General features: G+C 53.7%; 2 protein-coding genes and 1 long non-coding RNA gene across 14 annotated transcripts; 1 reads left to right on the top strand and 2 right to left on the bottom strand.

Moving 5' to 3' along the window:
- Window positions 1–88: 88 nt before the first annotated feature.
- PROCA1 (protein interacting with cyclin A1) lies at window positions 89–7,958 on the bottom strand. 8 transcript variants are annotated; one of them, XM_045044346.1, is made up of 6 exons: window positions 7,485–7,958; window positions 4,526–4,609; window positions 1,820–1,870; window positions 1,353–1,488; window positions 926–1,075; window positions 89–809 (listed from the first exon to the last, which is right to left on the bottom strand). In XM_045044346.1, exons 1-6 carry the CDS (start codon window positions 7,570–7,572, stop codon window positions 131–133), a joined length of 1,188 nt encoding a protein of 395 aa, XP_044900281.1. In that variant the 5' UTR covers window positions 7,573–7,958; the 3' UTR covers window positions 89–130. The 8 variants fall into 8 exon arrangements, with proteins under 8 accessions (XP_044900281.1, XP_044900280.1, XP_044900282.1 ...); XM_045044345.1 differs by having other exon boundaries at window positions 917–1,075; window positions 7,485–7,955; XM_045044347.1 differs by lacking the exon at window positions 7,485–7,958 and adding an exon at window positions 6,827–7,227 and having other exon boundaries at window positions 917–1,075; window positions 4,526–4,703.
- A 2,434-nt stretch (window positions 7,959–10,392) lies between these two features.
- On the bottom strand, window positions 10,393–14,399 carry RAB34 (RAB34, member RAS oncogene family). Of its 5 annotated transcripts, XM_006940025.5 has the most exons (12): window positions 14,240–14,382; window positions 13,361–13,573; window positions 13,062–13,153; window positions 12,116–12,181; window positions 11,911–12,012; window positions 11,740–11,804; window positions 11,577–11,628; window positions 11,308–11,389; window positions 11,133–11,223; window positions 10,893–11,000; window positions 10,740–10,810; window positions 10,393–10,640 (listed from the first exon to the last, which is right to left on the bottom strand). In XM_006940025.5, the coding sequence occupies exons 2-11, from the start codon at window positions 13,412–13,414 to the stop codon at window positions 10,743–10,745; spliced, it is 780 nt and encodes a 259-aa protein (XP_006940087.2). In that variant the 5' UTR covers window positions 13,415–13,573; window positions 14,240–14,382; the 3' UTR covers window positions 10,393–10,640; window positions 10,740–10,742. The 5 variants fall into 5 exon arrangements, with proteins under 5 accessions (XP_006940087.2, XP_019673020.2, XP_023099414.2 ...); XM_019817461.2 differs by having other exon boundaries at window positions 10,393–10,810; window positions 13,361–13,450; window positions 14,250–14,399; XM_023243646.2 differs by having other exon boundaries at window positions 10,393–10,810; window positions 14,240–14,381.
- LOC123382082 lies at window positions 13,830–15,684 on the top strand. Its single transcript, XR_006589857.1, has 3 exons — window positions 13,830–14,186; window positions 14,519–14,578; window positions 15,519–15,684. It is a non-coding gene; the product is annotated as an uncharacterized LOC123382082 (long non-coding RNA).
- The last annotated feature ends 55 nt before the right edge of the window (window positions 15,685–15,739 follow it).

The raw sequence follows: 15,739 nt of genomic DNA, 5'->3' as shown, positions 1-15,739 counted from the left end.
CCTCGGCTCCAGCTGTGTCCAGAACCCACACCCTCCCCACAGAAGTGACAGGTTGGAGGGAGAGAGAATAGCAGCAGGGGGTCAGCTACAGGCTTGATCTCATTTATTCTTCACCCTGGATGCCCTGGCCTCAACTGAGATTGGGGTTTGATGCTGGGGGAGATTTCCTCTTGACCTTCTTGACTGGTGAGGCCTTCGCCCTGGGTTTCTTAGCCTGGGCCGTGTTCTCTCTCTTCCTGGGCAATGAAGACTCCACAATATCCTCGCTGGAGGGTTCCTCCCGCCTGGGGTCATTGTAACTGTCCTCACTCTCCAGGTCTTCCCGGCTGTCTGGGCTGGACTCTGACATCCTGGCCAACTCTCTTGGGCTTACTGATCGGGTCAAGTCTGGAGGTGGAGATTCCAATTTAACTGGGCTTTTCTTCTTAATCAGTTTGCCCTTCTTGGCTTTTTTCTTCAGCTTTGCCTTCTCATCTGTCTCCTCCTCCTTGTCTTTCTCTTTTTCTTTTTTCTTCTTTACCTTCTTGATCACTTTATTGCCCTGGGACTTCCCTGTGGGGCTCTCAGAGCGCCAGATAGTGATGGGAGCTGCTGAGTCCGGGGTACCTGTGACTGCACCCATGCCTGTGTCAGCGGGTGTGGTGGCGGGCCCCACCTGGGTCGGGATGGGAGGCGTGCTTCCCTCTTCCTCCTCCTCCTCCTCCCCCTCCTCCTCCTCCTCCTCTTCTTCATTCAGATCGTCTGCCCCACAGTCATGGTGGATGGGATGGTGGATCACTGCCACAGAGACAGGCCTATAGCTTTTGCACCTGGGAGGGAGGGGGACAGGAAAAGAGAAGATTGTCACAGAGTTGGCGGGGGGGGGGGGGGGGCTGGTGCCCCTTAGTGCCGCCCCTGTCAGCCTGTTGGCACTCACCAGCCGTACCAGAACCGCTGCACACACTCTTCCTCTGGGATGAGCTCAAAGCAAGGGGACTGGATGATGTTTAAACATGTTGAGCCCACATCTCGGGAGCAGGTTGGGCCTACGTCTTGGGAGCTGCTGCTGTTTGCCTTCTCTGAGCAGTCCTTCAGCCTGCCACACAGAGGACTCAGCGTGGCTCCCAGGCCTCCGTGACCCCCCGGGGGCCCGGAGGGAGGAGCCTGAGGGACGGCTGGCTTCTGCCCGGCTCAGCCCCGGCTGCCCAAAGACCTTCCCATCGCTCTGGAGCGGAGCAAGGTTTACAAAGCCGGGGCTGGGCTGGCAGTGCCAGGTTAGAGCTGAAGCGGGGAAACACAGGGGAAGTTCGGGCCTGGCTCTGCCCAGGAGTCTGTCCTGGGCTCTGGGCCCCCCCAAAAAGGAGGGCCCTTACCTAGAATCACAGTCGCAGTGGCTGACAGAGTGCAGGTGCAGGCTACGGTGGCCACAGTCAGGGGTGAAGGGGTGGATGATGTGCCCGGTGCACTGTTTGTGTTTCCAGCAGCACCTGTCCGGGTCCTTGAATTCACCTGAGAGGGCGGGAGTCTGGGTCACACCGGGGCGGTGGCAGCAGCATGCCCCTGGGTCTCCCCTCCCATAGCTCAATCTAAAGGCTTCACCAAATGCACCTGCTGCCACCCCACCACCTCTGGCAGCTTTCTGCTTCAGGCGGGTAACCCTCCAGTGGGAACTATGTACCTTTCTTCCCCCACAGCTCCCCTGCGCCCATCTGCCTGTCTGCCCTCGCGCCCCACGCCCCACCCCCCACAGACCCCCAGGAAGATGTCTTACTGAGTCCCCCTTGCTGCCCTGTGCCACCCACCTCTCCCACTCTCTGCCTCCTCTGGGAGCCTATCCTACCCGGGCCCTCCACGGGCTGCCTGGGTCTTGGAAGGTCCTCGGGCCAGCAGACTGTGGAGCCACATGGCAGACAGGAACACCCCTTCAGAGTCCCCAGCCTGCCCTGCACAGGCCAGGAAACCCACCCCCTACCCCTCAGCCCCGAAGTCACTCCAGCCCCGAGACCTGCTGTGAAAGGCAGATTAGGTCCCACTCCTCAGCCTCTCCTGACTTTGGTGCTTTCTTTCCCTCCTCTTCTCCAAGCCTCTCCTCCCCCTGACACCTCTCCTCACTTTTCTCGCTTCTCTGTCCACATGCTCACCCTCCATTCTTTCTCTGCTCCACACTCATCAAGGTCCCATTCCGCATCCCATCTCTTCCCGCTCCCAGTCCTCAGAGCCACAGACTTAAAACACCGGCCCCCGCCTGACCCCTTTCACCTCTTGTAGCCAGCACAGGTCCCAGGGCACAGGGGAGAAGCCGCTGGGGTGAGGATTTGGGATTTGGGGAAGGCCCTGGAGAAGAGCTCCACATCTTTCACCCAGGCGAACATAAGCCCTGGACACACTGGAATCTCCCGGCCTCTACCCCCACCACCTCCCCTCTGACCCCGCCTAAAGCTCCAGTCTACCAATGGCTCTCCCTCAGGCCACCATCTAAAAGGTGAGCCTGCAAGTGGCTCCATGTACCAGGACAGAGGACAGGGCACCTTCCTGCAGGTCCCCCTTGAACTCCAGCTCCACCCACCCCTGGAGGAAGAAGTGAGCAGGCACTGATGAGTTCCAGGACAAGCTGGTATGGGGTCCTCTGGCTGGCTTACTCCCTCCATACAGGCCAGGAGGACCAAGCCTTTAGCCTCTACGAGGGGTGGAACAGGACAAAACCTCACCCTGACCACCAGCCAGGAGTTAACCCAGCCTGGGGGTGTGTTAGTCCAAGTGGCCTTAAAGGTACTTGAGGGGTGGGGTGTCTGGGTGGCTCATTCGGCTAAGGTCTGACTTCAGCTCACACTTTGTGAGTTAGACCCCCCCATCAGGCTCTTTGGTGTCAGCATAGAGCTTCAAATCCTCTGTCCCCTTCTCTCTCTGCCCCTCCCCTGTGTGCTCGCTCTCTCAAAAATAAAAAATATTTGAGGGGCACATCAGTGGCTCAGTCAGTTAAGTGTCCAGCTCTTGATCTCGGCTCAGGTCATGATTTCACAGTTGATGAGATCAAGCCCCGAGTTGGGTTCTGTGCTGACAGTGCAGATGGAGCCTGCTGGGGAGTCTCTCTCTCTCCCTCTCTCTGCCCCTCCCCCTCCTGCACACACATCTCTCTCTCAAAAATAAACATTATTTTTAAATGTTTTATTATTTTTGAGAGAGATGGAGCATGAGCGGGGGAGGGGCAGAGAGAGGGAGACACAGAATCAGAAGCAGGCTCCAGGCTCTGAGCTGTCCGCACAGAGCCCGATGTGGGGCTTGAACTGGGGAACAGTGAGATCATGACCTGAGCCAAAGCCAGACAGCTAACCGACTGAGCCACCCAGGTGCCCCCCAAAATAAACTTTTTTAAAAAAGTATTTGAGGGGCACCTGGGTGACTCAGTCGGTTAAGCATTCAACTTCAGTTCAGGTCATGATCTCACAGTTCATGGGCTCGAGCCCCACATCGGGCTGTCTGGTCTCAGCACAGAGCCTGCTTTGGATCCTCTGTCCCCTTGTCTCTCTCTGCTCCTCCCCTGCTCAGCTTTCTCTCTCTCTCTCTCTCTCTCTCTCTCTCTCTCTCTCAAAAATAAAATATTTAAAAATTAAAAAAATAAAAATAAAATTTTAAAAAAGTACTTGGGAGATAAGGGAGCAGCAGCTTGGTGTGAGCTCTGCCCCACATTCCTCCACCTTTCCCTTCCCCCACCAGGCTATGAAGGTCCCAGGTCCCCTGTACACGCTTGATGGCACCCCTTTGTCCTTTTCCCATGCCCCTTTTCCATTCTGGGAGGAATAAGGCATGTAAGGCCAGACCTTAGACCACCACCACCTTCTTCAGCACTGCTGGCTGACTGGGGGCAAGAGGCAGCATAGTGGCAAGTGCCCTGAACTTGTAGTCAGACAGACCTGAGTACTAGTCTTGGCTCCTCACTTACTAGCTGGATGCCCTAGGGCAAGTAACCTCTCCGAGCTTTCATTTCCTTATCCACAAAATGGGGATGGAGGAAATCCCTAATTTTGCAGGATTGTTGGGAGGACTCTGTTCACATATGTCAGAGAAATTTGTGCATGATAAAGTGCTTTGCCAAAGACAGGGGTGGAGCGCCTGGGTGGCTCAGTCGGTTGTGTCTGACTCTTGGTTTAGGATCAGGTCATGATCCCAAGGTTCATGGGTTCGAGGCCTGTGTCAGGCTCTGACAGTGCAGAGCCTATTTGGGATTCTCTCTCTCTCTCTCTCTCTCTCTCTCTCTCTCTCTCTCTCTCCCTCTCCTTCTCTCTCTCTCTCTCTCTCTCTCTCTCTCTCTCTCTCTCTCCCTTTGTCTTAAAATAAATAAATAAACTTAAAAAAAGGGGAGTGATGGTGGCCTCCAGGAAGGGGCCCTCCCTGCCTGGCAGAAGTGAGGAATGGGGGCTGGGGACGGGGCAGCTGAGGGACCCCTTTTGGACCAAACACTTCCCTCCCTCCTGCCTGCCATGAGGTGTCAGCGTTCCCAAGTGAGGGGTGGTGGGGAAGCCTGGGGCCAGAGGTTCCCTGAACCCACCTTCGGAGAAGGTAGACGCATCAGTGCTAGACGCCACGCCAGCCAGCAGGTGTCGTCTCTCCCAGCTGGGTAACCTGTTTACATCTGAGAGAGTACAGAGTGGCAACAGCAGCAGCACCCCTTTCCTCCCACCAGCCATTCACTCTTCAAACATCTCCTGAGAAGCTCCACCAGCCCCCTGGAGATACAGAAATTAAAACAGGCACCCAACAGTCCCTGCTCTCAAGGGGCTGGGGGAGGGGTGAGAAGGACGCCAATAAACATCCACGAATAAAATGACACAAATCAGGGTCTCCAATCCAGCCTGCTTTTCCTGAGCACACGGTCAATATCCTCTTGGGCGTTCCCAAACCTCTTAGGCTGGCATGTCCCACACGAACCTATCATCTTCTCCCTACCTTCCATGAACCATCTCTTGTCTCTTCCATTTCAGAGAGGAATAGGCATCCCAGCTAGGAATCTAACGATCATTCTTTCCCTCACCTCCACACCACCTTGATGATCCGAGTCTCGCCATACCTACCTCTATGTTGGTTGAAACCTTCATTATCTCTAAGACAGCTGCAGGGGCCTCCTGCAATGTAGTGGGCACTGGCCCACTATATTCCTTCTGTTTAACAGCATTCCACTGCCTTCAGGATGCGGTGCAAACTCCTTATCATGACATAACTGGCCCCCCAGGACCCAGCCCCTGGTTCCTTCCTCAGTCACAAGTTTCTCTCACCCATCCATCCTTCCTCCCACCCCTCCCTTCGCCATTCTTTCTCTCCTGCCTCCCACTCCCCAGAAACACCTGTTCACCTTGGAAAGAACAAAGCTAGCTATCCAAGTAGAATCGGTCACACATGTCTTACACCCTTTACCCTGCCATGGTACTTCATCAAGTTATTTCACAGCAACTTGAGAACAAACCCATATTTTATCTGCCTCTGAAAAGTGCTCAGTAAATACTGGGTTGGTCTTTTTTTTTTTTTTTTTTTTTTTGAAGAATACATGAGTAAAATAGAATAAACCCACTATTGGAACCACACACAAAGAAGCTACAGCATTGGAGGTTCTGTCCAGGGTTCAAAACCAGGGACTTTTCTAGGAAAAGAGAATTAACCCAGGATGAGCATCCTCCCAATGTTACGCACTGTGCTGGGCTTTTAGAATATGCTTTTGATTCTAATGTTTTTATTTATTTTTGAGACAGAGAGAGACAGAGCATGAGCAGGGGAGGGGCAGAGAGAGAGGGAGACAGAATCAGAAGCAGGCTCCAGGCTCTGAGCTGTCAGCACAGAGCCCGACGAGGGGCTTGAACTCACAGGCTGAGATCATGACCTGAGCTGAAGTTGGACGTTCAACGGACTGAGCCACCCAGGTGCCCCTGCTTTTGATTCTAAATAACCACCACAATCCAGTCTGTGGATGGGGACTCAGAGACTCAGGAAGAAGCCTGTTCAAAGACAAGTTAATAGGGGTGCCTGGGTGGTTCTGTTGGTTAAGTGTCCAATTTCAGCTCAGGTCATGATCTCATGATCCGTGTCAGGCTCTGTGCTGACAGCTCAGAGCCTGGAGCCTGCTTCAGATTGTGTGTCTCCCTCTCTCTCTGACCCTCCCCTGTTCATGCTCTGTCTCTCTCTGTCTCAAAAATAAAAATAAAAAAAAAAAACATTAAAAAAAAAGACAAGTTAATAGATGGCAAAGGAAAGAGCTCTGTATGACCTGTGCTCTTGCAGCCCTGTCTACTTGGGGTTCCTATCCAAACCCCATCCTGCTAGCTGTCACTTCCTACTGCACCTGTTTTCTAGCTCCAACACAGCCAATTCTTCATCCTCTGTTTTTACTCATTCCTGACTTCACAACCTCCTATATCCAGCCTCCACCCTAAAGTCAGACGGAAGGAGTCAGAGGAACCCGAGCCAGTGTCAGGATTCAAATTCTGCTTTATCTGACTCCACTGTTTTTGCTGTCTCCGGAGTCACCATGAAGGAAGCTTGTAGACAGGATCCACTGACTAACTCTTCCCAAACCCCCAAGAAGCCCTGACAATCATAACTCCTTTTGCCAAGGGGTGAGATTTAGTAACTCTCCTCAGATCTGAGGAAGGCAATCTGCTCTCTAGTTTCACAGGCAGAAGGAGAGCTCCTACTGAAGCAGCAGTCCATCGCTCCTGCAGGAGAAATAATGGTGGCGGGACACAGAGCGAGCTTCATAATGAAATGAGGAGAGTGATAGCTTGAAAGGAAGAGGGAGGCTTGTGGTCTTTTTCTCGGTAGGTAATTAATCCGGAGAACAGGGGTCTAACTCAAAACTCACAGGTGATGCTCATTTGTACAGAATCTTCTCAGTCCTGCGGGCTGAGGAACTCCCCCCTGACCTTGTGGCACAGGTGGGGCGGAGTTCCAGGTTGGGCACCAAAGCAGCTGAATGGGGGAGGAAGGGTGGGGGAAAGGGAGAAAGGAAAGGAAGAAGGGAGAAGGAGGGAGCAAGGCAGGACAGTCTCCTGGGAAATGCCGCTCCGGCTCCGCCCACATCTGAAGGCGATTGTGATGTCACGCGTGGAACCCCCAGACTCCTTCCTCCCCTTAGTGTCAATGAAACCTCCTGCCCCAGCCTGGCGACTGGGTGGGTGCTGAACCAAGGGCTCCAGACAGGCCCCGAATTTCTTAGGCAGCGGCCGGGGCCCGGCTGCGACAAGGCAAGGCCTTCCAGCCTATAGAACCGGTGTTAGCAGCTCCGGCTCCAGCCAGACAGGCACAGCCGGACCCGCAGGCGTTCCCCAGAGCCTCAGCACCCCAGTCCTCAATCATTGGTCCGCGGCTCGGCGTGAGCCCGCCCCCAGGCCCTAACTCCACCCAGCCCGGCCTCTGGTCCCGCCTCCTTCTCCAGGCTCTTTGCAGTTCTACACTCTCCTTGTGTGCCACGCCCCCAGCTCGAAACCCACCCCCAAACTCCTGCCCCGCCCCTTCCTTACCAGTGCTGTTCTCATCCCAGGCGCTGGTATTGTCCTTAGCCTTTTCCTTAGTCCACCTTTCAATCGTCAGTGTCGTCCTGACCCACATCGCTCAGCCCAGTTCTTCGTCGCTACAAGACTCTTCCTTGCAGAAGTCCAATCCTGAACCTCAGCTTGGTCGAGGCAACCGTAAACCCCAATCTCCGCTTCACCCCAGTCCAGCCCTTAACTCCACCTCATGCTTGCCCAACCCCTCCCTCCACCTTCCCCCGGTTCTGCGTTGTGTTAGCCCAATCTAAACTTCAACGGCGCTCTTCATCCGGGGCCTCCCAGCTCTTCCAGGCCCCTTTTTGTCCCACCTTTAATTTTAGTACCTCCCCTTTCTCTCAGGCCTAAACCCTAGCTTGGCCGCTGAGGCCCAGCCCTCAGTCCCATCCCTAGTTTCTTTCCAGACCTACTCCCAGCTCTTAGTCCTGTCCCCAGATTTTAGCCCCGCCCCTATCCCCGTTCTTAGCCCCGCCCCAGCCATTCTCTCAACCTCAAGCTTCGGTCGCAATCCAGCCCCTCCCAACCCTTCGGAACTCAGCCCCGGCCCTTGAGCCCCTCCCGCCTCCCCCTAGCCTACCGAGGTCCCTCCCGCTCTGGAGCATAGTCTCCGACTCACGCGCGTTCTCGCGCTCTCTCTCTCTCTCTCTGCCCTCAGGACCCTCCACAGGAGTCCAAGGCCCACCACTCTAGGTGAGGACTTGATGTCAGCTCCCAGCCCCTTGTGGCACCCCACCCCCACCCCAGAGCCCCTTCCCAGCTCCTGGCCCCCACAGGCGCCCTGTCCCAGAGACAATACCAGCCAATAAAGATGTCCACAAAGAGCCAGGATCTTGGTTACAATTCCCCCAAAACAATTATTAAAATAGTTAAGGCTTTTGAGCTCTTAATTTTTTTTACATGTATTTATTTTTGAGAGACAGAGCACACGTTGGGGAGAGGCAGAGAGAGAATGAGACACAGAATCCGAAGCAGGCTCCAGGCTCCGAGCTGTCAGCACAGAGCCCCATGCGGGCCTCGAACTCACAAACTGTGAGATCATGTAGAGTGGGACGCCTAACCGACTGAGTCACCCAGGCGCCCCCCCCCCTTTTTTACAGCTCTTCTTATGTGTGTTAGTAGTGTTTTATTTATTCTGCAAACTCAGGTGTCTCCATAGGCTTGCCTGTGAGGGGGAGCAGGGCCAGCTGCATTCATAGTAACCTGCTCTATGCATACATAAAAAGTCTACTCATCACACGTGGACTAATGCCATATGCACACATGCACATGCCCCTCACAGACATCACCCAGAACATTGAACCATATCCTTGCTCCCACACCCTATGCAGCACAAACATTCCACAGCATTTCCACAGTGCAGGCTTCACACACACACACACACACACACACACACACACACACACAAACACACCATTGAGTTACATACAGGCTCTGGGCAAGACCACAAGACAAGAGGTGATGACCACAGTCCTGTTAGGGAAGAGAGATGGAAAAAAATACTTCTTTGAGGGGAACAGTGAGGACTTAAATGGGGGAACCTCCTGACTCAGAGCATGCCTTTTTCTTTTTGAAGAGGGAAAAAATGGGCTGTTTTTCTTTTCTTTTTTCTAAGTAAGCTCTAGGCCCAACATGGGGCTTGAACTCACACCCTGAGGTCAAGAGTTGCATGCTCCACCGACTGAACCAGCCAGACTGTTTTGTTTTGTTTTGAACTTAGTTATTTAATCCTATTTTTTTTTCATTTTTTTAAATGTTTTTATTTATTTTTGAGACAGAGAGAGACAGAGCATGAGCAAGGGAGGGGCAGAGAGAGGGGGAGACATAGAATCTGAAGCGGGCTCCAGGCTCTGAGCTGTCAGCACAGAGCCTGACGCGGGGCTCGAACTCACAGAGTATGAGATCATGACCTGAGCTGAAGTCGGACGCTCAACTGACTGAGCCACCCAGGCGCCCCTTTAATCCTGTTTTAAAATGTAAAATGAGGGGCACCTGGGTGGCTTAGTCAGTTAAGCCTCTAACTTTGGCTCAGGTCATGATCTCACTGCTTGTGTGTTTGAGTCCAGCATTGGGCTCTGTGCTGACAACTCAGAGCCTGGAGGCTACTTCACATCTGTGTCTCCTCTCTGCCCCTCTCCCACTCTATTGCTCTGTCTCTCTCTCTCAAAAATAAACAATAAATAATAATAATAATAATAATAATAATAATAATAATAATTTAAAACGATACTACTCATACATTTATGTTTATATCATTAATATAGTTAGTTGTTAGATAACACATCTTCTGAGTAAAAGCCAAGCCCATACCCACTCTGGGCCTTCTGGTCAACCCAAAGAGCATGCAAAACTCAGTCACTCCTTACTGTGTTTCCCTCAGGGAAATATTTTTTATTTTATTGTATTTTCTTAAGGTTTATTTTTGAGGGGGAGGATGGGGGGGGGGGACAGAGGATCCTAAGCAGGCTCCACGCTGACAGTTGAGAGTGCAATGTGGGGCTCGAACCATGAGATCATGCCCTGAGCACAAGTAGGACATTTAACCAACTGAGCCACCCAGGCGCCCCCAGAGAAGTAGGAAGGGAAGGTAGGAAGAGGATGGGAAAAAAAAGAAGAAAGTATCCAATGGAAGAAATCTGGGAACAAGCACCAAGTAGGAGGACACAGGTGGGGATAAGGAACCAAAGGAAAGAGCTCTCAAAACCAAACACTGAGAGTCCAGGATAGCCCTCCAAATCTGGTTCCTGAGCTCCCAGCCTTTCTGAGCCCTGCCCAGGGGTCAGGTATGGCCAGAATCCCACAGGAAGCTCCAGTCCCAAGACAGTCATACAGTTCTGCCCATTCCACATCCCTCATCCCCAACAAAGGACTCCAGTCCCCAAACTGCTAATAACAGAGATTTTAATGCATAAGGCACAGTGTAAGGCTTGGATCATTAAGCATCCTCATACTCAAGGGGTCCAGCAGGCTAAGCAAAAGCAGCAGGGACTACCTCCCCACTGCTGGGCAGCCCGGAGAGCCCCTGGGGAGGGAGGACATCTAGTCTTTGGCATGGTGTCTGGGGCAGGAAGTGACTAGCATGGTCCCTGCTACCCCTCCAGGGGTACTGCCACGAAGGGGCAGCTCTTTGGTCTGGAAAAACAATCAGTGCAAATGTCCAGGGTCGAGCTCTAGGGCAATCAAGGTGGCACAGTGCCCCAAGGCTGGCCAGTCTCTCGACCGTCCCCTTACCGCTCACGGGCAGCACGTGGGCTTCTTCTTGTTGGCAGTTAGGTAAAGGTTGCTGTCATCACTGTTGATGCCTGAAGAAGGGTGGGAAATATGTGAGGCAGGGATGAGAGGTTCCCCGTGCTCTCTGCCACCCTCATCCAGGTAGGCACTCACGGACAACATCCCCAATGCGCCGGGCCCCCGATTTCTCCAGCTCAGCCAGCACGTTGGCCTCAAAGGTCAGTGCTGCCACACGGAAGAAGAATTCCCGGACATTTTCACCTGACACGTGGAGCAAATGGGTGCTTAGGGACAGTTCCAAGCCTGGGGTCATTGGGCACAGCTGAAGGTAGAGGAATGAGAGGCCAGGTAGGCGGGAGTGCCATTTCAAAAGACCTGAAGCCGCTGACTCACCAGTGAGAGATGAGACCGCCCAGTACTCAGCCTTCATCTCTTGGGCCACCTTGAGTGCGTCTTTCTCCATTAGCATATACTGAGCAGGAGTCTGACAGAAGGGCAGAGTCAGACGGCAAGGGTTGGGGAGGAGCCCCTCACCAAAACGGAAGTACCCCCTGACTGGCACACTTACACTCAAGTCCTTCTTGGAACCCACGAGGAAGAGAAGCACACTGGAAGGGTCGTTCTCCTTGAGTGCATCAGCTAGCCACTGCCTGCCATAGAGGGTAGACAATCAAGGATGAGTGAGCTGGACAGGCTCCTCCTGCTGTCACTCATATGCCCATTACCCTCTCTCTGGTCCCCGATGCATTCTTCTTCACTACCGATATACCCGACCACCCCTCTTTTCTGAACCCTCTCTTCCCAAAGCCCCCATTACAGTGCAGCATCCCTACATACTTGGTATGTTCCAGGGAGGCCACATCATTCAGGTTGAAGACGATGATGATGGCTGGAAAAGTGGCAAAAACAGCTGACATTACTGGCTCATTTCCCAAATCCCCCCAAGTCCTAGATTGGAGGCCAGGAACACCCACCTGCCCCATCTCACCCCCGCCCTTACCTTGAGCCCCTCGGTAATAGGTTGATGCAATGCATTTGAACCTCTCCTGTCCAGCAGTATCCCAGCTGGGAGGAAGCAGGGGGTAAAACACGGGTATGTGGGAGGGGCCTGTGAGGTGGGGTATACGTGCTGGGGGAAGGAATGGCTGGAAGGTATGGAGAAAGCACTCACAGCTGCAGACTGAAGGGGACGCCCAACACCTCAAATCGTTCCATCTCAAAGTCCACTCCAATGGTGGCCTTGTAATTCTTATCAAAAGTATCTTTGCAGAACCTGCAGGAGTACCAGATGCTCTGGCCCTGAGCCCAGTCCACCTGGCTAGGTCTGGCTGAACCCTGCCCGGCCCAAACCAGCCCAACTAGAGGTGCCTTCTTACCTATTAATGAGACAAGTCTTCCCTACGGACAGGTCCCCCACCACAATGACTTTGGAGATCTTAAATCTGCAGGACACAAAGGTGGGCAGGAGGAATGAGCACTAACTCTTGCAACCTAGAGAGTCTCAATGTTCCGTACTAGATCTATAACGTTAGCAGCACCCAGGCTGAGGTTACCATAGGCACGGGGCCTCCCAGGCAGCTTGCCTGCTGGACACACTTGCTGGGGAGGAGTGTTTTCTGCTTCAGCATCAAAGAAACATGAATTGGAATCCCAGTTCTTACATTTACTAGCTGTGTGACTTTGGACAAGTTACTTGGCCTCTCTGAGCCTCAGTTTCAACATGTGTTAGGTAAAGATTTAGTATATATTCTATTGGGTTGTTGTGACAATTGAAATAAGATCAATGTCCTATATTCTGAGACATACCTCCCCTTCAGCCTCCACACATACATTTGATAACATCTCTGAAATCAGGATACACCTTAAAAGTGATGGTGTTTTCCATTTAATAAAATACAATCATAGTAACCAACACACTGCCCGGGCACATAGTAAATGCTCAGTTAATGGTTGGCAAGTGTTATTAGTATTACCTTCTTTTACCCATAATGGGACACATCCCTCCAGGCACATCCCCCTGCCCTAGGGCTCAAATGTATGGTACGTGGGAAGCTGAGCTCGTGACCACGCCAGCCCCGCACCTCCCCCTTGCACACCTTCTGTTTCAGGAAGTGAACTACCACCTTTCTACCCCACCCCATTTCATAGGACTCATCACAAGCTTGCTGGGAAGAAAAGGGAGAACACATGGATATAAAAAGGGGGAATAACCATATATAGCTGGGAGAAGCTGAAATGGAGCCCCAGGGGTGCTTGTGCACCCTAGCTTTGACTACAGGGTTTCCTGAGCCTTCCTTTCTTTGTTAAGGGTGTCTAACTCACCCCACGGTGCCTGTCCGGTGGTCCTGGCAGGCGCAGGTGACGCGGGGGTTGAAGTCTCTGTGCACGTGCAAAGCGGCCTCCTTCCTCAGGCACTCAGAGGGATCGAAGAGAATGGGACTCACCCACTCCTGGCCCATGTCCCGCAGCCAAGCTGCGCTGGGCGGGGGTAGGGGACCACCCAGAAGCAGCCGACCTAGCCGGGTGGCAGGGCTGGGCCCAAGCCTCTAACTGATCTGGTGCCGCCTCCTCCCGCCCACACCCCACCGCAGCCAGAAGCCCGACGTGGCCCTGGAGCCTACCTGGGGCAGCTCCGCCAGGACGCGGTCCCTCCGCACCGGCGCCAGAATGTTCATCTCGCCTACGGCCTTGCGGGGAGCCCCGAGAAGGCACTGGAGCCTGATCCGCCCCAGCGACCCGGGCCCGTGGAGACCCGACGATCACCCGCGACCGAGGTGTGCCGACTATAACTCTGGGCCACGGGGAGCCTCCAGGAGCTCGCGGCCTCGGAGACGCTACGACCACAGCGGGCCACGGGGATGAAACAATCATCCGAGGCCGGGGCGAACCCACAATCACCCGGGCCCGGGGGGTCCCGAGGATGACTCGGGGGCGGGGAGACTCCTCCGCCGCCAAATGGGGGCGGGAAGTCCCGTCCGGAGGGGGCCGGGCCCGCGCAGACCCCACAATAACTCGGGGTCGGATAGTTCCTACAATGACTCGGGGCCGCGGTGACCCGACGACAACTCGGGGTTCAGGCGGCCCTACCATAACAGAGCTGCCTGGGGGCGCGGAACGGCCCCGCCGCACGGGGTCAGTGTGCTCAGGGATGGCGCTGCAAGGCCCGCGGGCTGCTGGAGGAGGGGGCCTGGGTCCCAGACCGCAGCAGGACCTGGCGTCCCACTCAGCTCTCCCTCCGCGAGCGCTGTAACATGATCCCCGGAAATTCCTGGAGAAGGGCCGCCCCCCGCCCCTCTCCCGGCAGCTCCCGGCCTCGCGGGCTGTCCCAACCTCCCCTCCTCTCCTCCCCACTGCGCTGCCCCAGCTCTGGCTACCCTTCCAGATGCCCCACGGGCACCGGGACCGCCTCCACGCAGGCTGGAACCTGTCCAGATCGAGGTCTCCCAGGTTGCTCTCCCTTGCAACTCTGTGCCGGGCTGCGGCTTCAAGGGGACCCTTACCCAGGCAAACTGGTGATGGAGAACCGTGATTGCTGCGCAGTATCTGGCTAGGCCAGGAACCCGCGGGGAGGGGAAAGGAGGAGAGAAGGGGCCCGAGGAGAGGCGGCGCTTCCCTCCTCAACTCCAGGCCCAGGACGTGACTCATAGAGTCTGCCCTCGCTCGCCCTTCTGCCCTGGGATAGGATGGGGTGGGGGGAAGCACACAGGGGATGCCAGGGTCGGAATGGGATGCTCACCGAGAAAAGAGACGTCTGAAGTCTGGTGTCTTTTCCTTTAAAGCGGTGTAGATTGACGGGTGGGGAGGCTGAAGACCACGCCTGGATGGAAGATAAAGAAGGGGTAGGTAGACCTGAAACTCTGCCCTTTGGGTAGGTCACCGCTTTGGGACATGGGGCCTCTGCTCTGGTATAGGCGTTCTCTCTGGTCCCATTGGAACCAACCCTCAAGGACAACTTTTCCATTCTGCAGTTCTGCAGGATAAAAGAGGGGTGTGGCACACAGTAATTCTCACTGTCAAAGGGGCAAAGAGGAGAGGAGGAAGAAAGAAAGGTCAAGGTGGAGGTGGGATAGACACAGACCCTCACAGAAGCAAACCTGAGCTTTACTAAAACTTGCTCTGTGTCAGGAACTGATTTTGAGGATGCAAACATGACTGAAGCAAGGATGGGAGGACTACTTAAAGGGAGGGGACTGTAAATGAAATTATTCACAAGAATTAGCAAATCCTGGAGAAATCTGTACACTGGGTGTTTGGAATATTGGTAGAGTTTCAAGAGTATTATTGGGAAAACACACAAAATCTGACTGTCACGGGTAAAGAGGGGCAGATGTGGCCACCTTCTACCTCTTCGGATACTTTCCTCTTCCCCTCTGCCTGACTCAAACTTTTCTTTCTTTCTTTCTTTCTTTTTTTTTTTTTTATTTTTAAAAAATGTTTACTTATTTATTTTGAGACAGAGAGAGAGCCCGCGAGCGCGCAAACATGCGGGCGTGGCAGAGAGAAAATCCCAAGCGGGCTCCGAACTGTCAATGTGGGGCTCCAGCTCCCCAACCGTGAGATCATGACCTGAGCCAAAATCAAGAGTCCCACGCTTAACCGGCAGACACCTAGGCTCCCCTTGACTTTTTCTAACACCAAATCACTGTTATTGATAAACTACATCCCCTCTCTGGACCCAAATTTCTACAGATGTTGTTTGAAGGACTTGAACCAAATTCTGCTCTAACGTTCTAGAACTTCGCTTTACTCTCCAAATCAACCTAATTATATTCACTTCAGTTTTCAGTGTTACTGTCTCCTGCAACTACGATCCTCTTTCCACAAGATGGAAAGCGCTCAGGACCAAACGCAAGCGGCAGCTGGCTGCACCATCCACCATCCACCCGCAGCAGCAAATAAACACGTGTCTCCAAAACACTACAACTCCCAAGAAGCTATAGTGTCTTTCGAGGGAAGAGGTGGAGCATGCTTAATCGCTCTGGGGAGGAAACTAAACCTAA

The sequence above is a fragment of the Felis catus genome, chromosome E1, assembly GCF_018350175.1.
Source record: "Felis catus isolate Fca126 chromosome E1, F.catus_Fca126_mat1.0, whole genome shotgun sequence".
Taxonomy (NCBI): Eukaryota; Metazoa; Chordata; class Mammalia; order Carnivora; family Felidae; genus Felis; species Felis catus.
The sequence above is the reverse complement of the archived record's forward strand: the minus strand, read 5'-3'. Positions and strand labels throughout refer to the sequence as shown.

What these genes read in the sequence shown, in the direction of transcription:
- RAB34 (XM_019817461.2), bottom strand. Translation starts at nt 14,384, where the DNA reads ATGAGTCACGTCCTGGGCCTGGAGTTGAGGAGGGAAGCGCCGCCTCTC. An exon ending in CACCGGACAGGCACCGTGGG is followed by an intron (nt 12,182 to 13,061) that starts GTGAGTTAGACA and finishes TGTGTCCTGCAG; the next exon opens with ATTTAAGATCTCCAAAGTCA. An exon ending in GTCCCCTTCAGTCTGCAGCT is followed by an intron (nt 11,805 to 11,910) that starts GTGAGTGCTTTC and finishes GCTTCCTCCCAG; the next exon opens with CTGGGATACTGCTGGACAGG.
- PROCA1 (XM_045044345.1), bottom strand. Translation starts at nt 7,572, where the DNA reads ATGTGGGTCAGGACGACACTGACGATTGAAAGGTGGACTAAGGAAAAG. An exon ending in TGCGTCTACCTTCTCCGAAG is followed by an intron (nt 1,871 to 4,525) that starts GTGGGTTCAGGG and finishes GTGGCTCCACAG; the next exon opens with TCTGCTGGCCCGAGGACCTT. An exon ending in CACTGCGACTGTGATTCTAG is followed by an intron (nt 1,076 to 1,352) that starts GTAAGGGCCCTC and finishes TCTGTGTGGCAG; the next exon opens with GCTGAAGGACTGCTCAGAGA.